The following is a 5,254-nucleotide window of genomic DNA, read 5'->3' as shown; positions in this document are numbered from 1 at the left end:
AACCATAACCATAACCATGAGGGAGAAGCTGTGCAAAGGAAGAAAAGTCTTCAGGAAAAGATAAAGCAGCAACCTGAGCAGTCTCATCCCCAGAAGAGAGGAGACTGGGACACATGCTCCAAATATACAACATACATAGTACTCAATAACCAGCAGACAGGAGAACCCAGTTGCTGGGATCTCAAAAAGGACATTGCCAAGTGAAGGATGCTTCTCTTGCAGGGAAGAACTACTTTGTTTTTTCCTCGGTACATTATGAAAATTAACTTCCTGCCCATCAAAACACTTGATAAATTCAAATACCAAACACCATCAGAAATCCCTGAGATATTAATTTGTAGTCCAGAGCAAGCCTGACTGCTCTGCAGGGAGCTGGGAGCAGCGGCCACACAAACAAGAAGAATACTAATTAGCTGATTGCTCTGCAAGGGCAAGATCTACTGCTCATTGTCCAAGGAAGAGGCGTTGCAGAGGAGAGGAACAATAGTCCATGTAACTAAGAGGCAACCTCAAAACACACAGAGCCTGTGACTCTACAGATGTGCAACATCTCAAAAGAAGGATGGAAGAAAGTTATTAGAGAGAAGGGGTAGGTGGGGCTCAAAAAGCCAGAGGAACCTTTCACATTCAAATTTACCATATCCTTGCTTCTGGGGCCTGTCTGCATGTTGGAAGGGCAGCAGGGAAGAGGGACTCCTTGCTCTCAGTTCAGAGCATTTGAGCCACACCAAGGCTGCTTAAGTACAAACCTAGAACTGAAGTCCCAAGTCACACGTGGTCACAGGCCAGGTAAATTTGAATGTGTCCAATTTGCTGGGATTAAACTGAATAGCTCAAGTCCCTATTTGTACAAGTTTCTGGTTTCTCAGGTGTACTGCCTGGCCACCTCTGATGAGCATTCACAGAGGTTGTAAAAGAAAGGTATAGGGAGACTCAGGCCACTCAGCTCCTCCATTAAAAGCAAGGCCCTCCAGAAGAAAAGACCAGCTATTTGCATAGCACAGTCCAGCTTTTTTAACACCAGCCATGACTTACCAACTCTACAGAATTGCTTCAACACAAACTTTTCAGTAATTGTCAATCCATGACAGAGATTGGAGAGGAAAACAGTTTGGCTCAAAACATTTGAAAACTTTTAGAGGGAGAACCAAACACCTCAAGGCACCTCTGAGGAGTGAGAAAACACATACACCAGAACAGTGAGAGTCAGGGCAAGACTTTTTCTGAAGCCCCAATGATGTAATCTCTCCCATCTGGAAAGGTTTATTAGATTAAAGACAGGAATTAAGTGCAGAGCTCTTAATTAATGCCAGAGAGCTGCGATGTTGTGCTTGGAATATCTGGGGAATTGTGGGTCAGGAGAAGCAGACATTCCAGCAGTAAGGGTGATGGTAGCTCTCCTGCCAGAAAGGCTGCTGCTGGTCTAGCCCTAGCTAGAAGGTGAAGCAGGATTGGGCACACACCACTAACTCCATTCTTACTCAGCTGTGTAACAGAGCAGCAGGAAACTCCTCCCTTCAGTTTGAGCAGCGGCCTGCCAGACACAAGGGGCTGCTCACTGTTACACCAGCCAGCACAACACCTCTGGCTCAGCTCTGCAAGGAAACACTCTGCACAAAGTACAAGAATGTCACCCAGGAGAAGGAGCTGAGCAGGCAATGACTGAAGGCACAAGGGGCTGGAAATCCAGGCAGGTAGCACAAAGCAAGGCATACGGTGTCAAGAGCTGACAGTGCAATATGGAGATACTGACTGCTGCAGGACAACAAAACCTCGTTCCGCGACATCCACGTGCTTTTACTTTGTGGCCCACCACCACTCTCAAAATATATCCCAGGCACTAAATTCAGATTGTACCTACAGTTGTTAGCTAGAAGTAGCTTTCAGCCACTGTCCAATTAAGTAGCAGTAAAAGTTGCCATAAAAACCCAGCTGTGCCATTTCAAGAATGCTTCCCAGGCCTTACTGCATCCAAGACCGCCAAACTTTCCTGCAGTCAGAGACCAGCAGCACATCTCTGCTTTAAGCTCACTCACCTCTGCTGAAGGCTTATTGTCACAAACACTCCTCTCCCCTGTTCTGGCTCAATTCCCAGCCCCGTCAGGGAAAACAGAGCTAAAGGTAGTGCTCTGCATCCTGCTGCAGCCTTGCTCTGAGCCCCAGAAAAAAAAACCAACCCACCATATTCCCAATTAATTCTAAAAAGATCTGCAGACTTGCTCCTTGCTGACACAGGACTGGCAGAGGGCAACCTGGCTCATCTTACAGCTTTGCTCCCAGCCGTGGGAAAGATGCAGCCACAGGATCCAGGTGTACATATTCCTGGCATGCAGCTTGGTTATTCCTGTTCACAAAAGAGGGGATGCAATGCTGCAGTTAACTCAGTCTGTGCGCTGCATCAGGACTGAAGCAAAAGCATCAGCCGTCTGCTTGGGCAGCTGCAGGGTTACCATCTGTCTGCAATGAAATCTTACCTGCTTCAGCTCTGCACAGGTCTGAGTAACAACCAGTCTCACATCATCACTTGAGCCTTTCTCCTTACCAGATCAAAGTCCTGAAGTCAAGATCTAACCAACAGCCACAAAACGAAGATAATCCAGGTAAGAATGCTTCTGAGTGTCTGTCTGGCTCTGCTCTATGCATGCAGGATCCTCTCTCTCACTTTCAGCAAGCCAGCCCTTATTTACCTTATTTCCCTGCTCAGGAAGTAGGACCAGGACAGCAGGCTTTGAAGAAAAGAGGAACCAAAAACTGCAGTTATTCCAATTCACAGCTATTCCCGTGACTCTGGAGCCAGGAGTAACTAAAAGCACACTGCTCCTGCTTCCCCAAATGGTGCCTCCCCTCAGCAACTCCAAATCAGAGGCTCACCTGACTCATTCCTACTACTGCCTTCTGTCAGCCTGACACTCCACACCACCCCCATGGCTGCCATCCTCCACTGCCTATTCATAAAGAAGGCAACAAAAGGCAAAAAAGAGCTGACTTGCTCTGCTTCAGTTCTTGCCACAGCCATAACTTGAAGAGGACAGCCTGCAAAGTCTTCATGTTCCAAGATGCACTGTGGAAGGAACACTGTGAACCAGCACCCTGCTCCAGATCCTCAGTGCTGAGAGGCAATTCAGACAAGTTGCGTTGTTGCACACAGGACATGCAGAGGATCTTCACCTCAGAGCCACCACACATCCCTGCTCCCTGCAAAGCAGTCAGTCCAACAAGCACCCACATCCCAGCCTACCTGCAGCGAGAAGGTCAGCGCAAGCTCCGTCTCCACATGTCCACTCGGGGGCAATACAATCTCGTGAGACCGCAGGATGCGCTTGGAGCCCTGCACGGAAACGAAGTCCAGTGGGTGAATTCCCCCGAAGCCAGCCCTTACATCCCATCCCAGCCCTATTTACTGCAAACCAGGAAACGTTGTCATGGACTACCACAGAGAAGTGAACGGATGGGTCTGACCTTGTACTTCTGTGAAATATTAATGAGATGAAAGGGAGATATTTGACTAATAAAGATTTGGGCATATTTACTGTCCCTAACTGCAACAATGCAGCTTTTGTTCTGCCAAACCCCAGCATTGAAAAGCTGTGATTCAACCCCCACCCCTGGAGTTGAAGTCTCGTATTTTCACTTCAGCCAATAGGTACAAGGCTCCTCATCTCCGGGGTCTGGAGACTGCAGCATCATGCTTAAATCTCCGGCATTAGCCATGACGACTGGGCTTTTATTTTTGTGAACGCACCCCTCCCTGGGGAAAATGGGGACTTTAACCTGTTTAAACAATTGCCAGTAGCTGGGAATATTAAAGAAAAAATTCACTAAGCATCTCAGTGGAGTCTGGAGATTTAATGTATCACAGGGCAACTCCAAATCAACCCTGTGTGTGGGCTGCCTTATGCTAAACAGAGTTACCAGGCTATTTACTGTGTGAGCATTTCATTTCAGGGAATGTTTGAAGGAAAACTAGCAGGAAAACATGACAGACTGCTGCCTAGCAAATCCTTCTGCATTGTTCCAACACAGTGGCAAGTTTCAGAGGTCTCTGGCTCAATGCTCTGCTGAGGCTGCAGATCTGGCTTTGTCCAGAAGGGCTGATCTCCCAGAAGCACAGAACTATAGCTCTCGAAAAAGCAGCATCTGGGAAATCAGAGACAGACTAGGGGGGATAAACACCTCCAAGCTACATCCAAAGGGAAATGTGGTCTGCCCCTATTAGCCTCAAAGAGCATCATGAGATGAGACAGCAGCAGAGCCTTGTTTACATCCCCTCCTCCCCAAACGCATGGCTCAGGCAGCCAGAGCAAACACTGTGATCTGCAGCGGTGCCTCAGCTCCCCTCTGGAAGCTCCAGCACATCAGACAACAGAGCAGAGCCAGGCACCCAAGGGCTGCCCCCAGGACAAGCAGCACGCGTGCAAGTGAAGCACAGCCAGCCTGGCCGCTGGCAACAGCAGCAGCTGCTCCATTTGTGCAAAGCTCCTAATAGCAGCAATCTTGCTTTACTGGTTACGCAACCAAAATCTAATGAAAGACCAAATATAGTTGCTTTTAAAAGACCACAGCAGATAAACAGAGCAATGGCTCAGGAAATACAGCTGACAACTCTTTGAACATCACTGCTCAGGAGGCTGCAAGGAGACATGGGAAATGCAGGTAAGATGCTCTCATTAGGTCTGAATTCAGTCATCCCCTCTGGAAGGGCTCTGGTGTCTGACAACTCTCATGCAATTCCCCATACAAAGGCAGTCATTTGACAGAGATCATGTATTTGATGATCCAGTATCACCAGCCTCAAACAATAGCCATGTCAGAAACCTGAGTGCTGGCAGATTAAGCATCCCTGAAAGAGCTTGTCAGCATCAGCATCATAACCTGCAAGCTCTAAAGGGACTTTTAATAGCAGGGCTTCGAACCTGGCTGTGTCGACAGCTGCAGTGCTACTGGCCCACTGTTAAACAGCACATCCCAAAGAAATATGGGTGCAGAGCCAGCACAAGGGACACCCAAGGCGAGGCACTCTTTGGAACAACGGCCATTCCAGCCACTGTCACCTCTAGGTCAAGTGGACAGGGCAAAATAAGGGTAGCCTGGTGATGCAAGTTGCAGCCTGGGACATGCAGATGCATGTCCTGAACAAGGCATGCCTGTCTGCCTTCCAGTTCCTCAGGGATGGGCCCTGGTGTGAAGAGGACTGCTCAGGTTCCAGTGTCTGGATTACCGCAGGCATGCAGATTACCACCAATACACAAAATGG

At 48.3% G+C, this 5,254-nt stretch overlaps 1 protein-coding gene across 1 annotated transcript in view; it reads right to left on the bottom strand.

The window, feature by feature from the left end:
- PACS2 (phosphofurin acidic cluster sorting protein 2) overlaps window positions 1–5,254 on the bottom strand; it is a 48,491-nt gene that overhangs the window by 41,848 nt on the left and 1,389 nt on the right. Inside the window, exon 2 of the mRNA XM_017729681.1 lies at window positions 3,239–3,328. Within this exon, the coding sequence (XP_017585170.1) occupies window positions 3,239–3,328 (90 nt within the window). The remainder of the gene's footprint in view (window positions 1–3,238; window positions 3,329–5,254) is intronic.

The sequence above is a fragment of the Corvus brachyrhynchos genome, unplaced genomic scaffold, assembly GCF_000691975.1.
Source record: "Corvus brachyrhynchos isolate BGI_N302 unplaced genomic scaffold, ASM69197v1 scaffold101, whole genome shotgun sequence".
Lineage (NCBI taxonomy): Eukaryota > Metazoa > Chordata > Aves > Passeriformes > Corvidae > Corvus > Corvus brachyrhynchos.
This window is presented reverse-complemented; position numbering and strand designations above follow the sequence as displayed.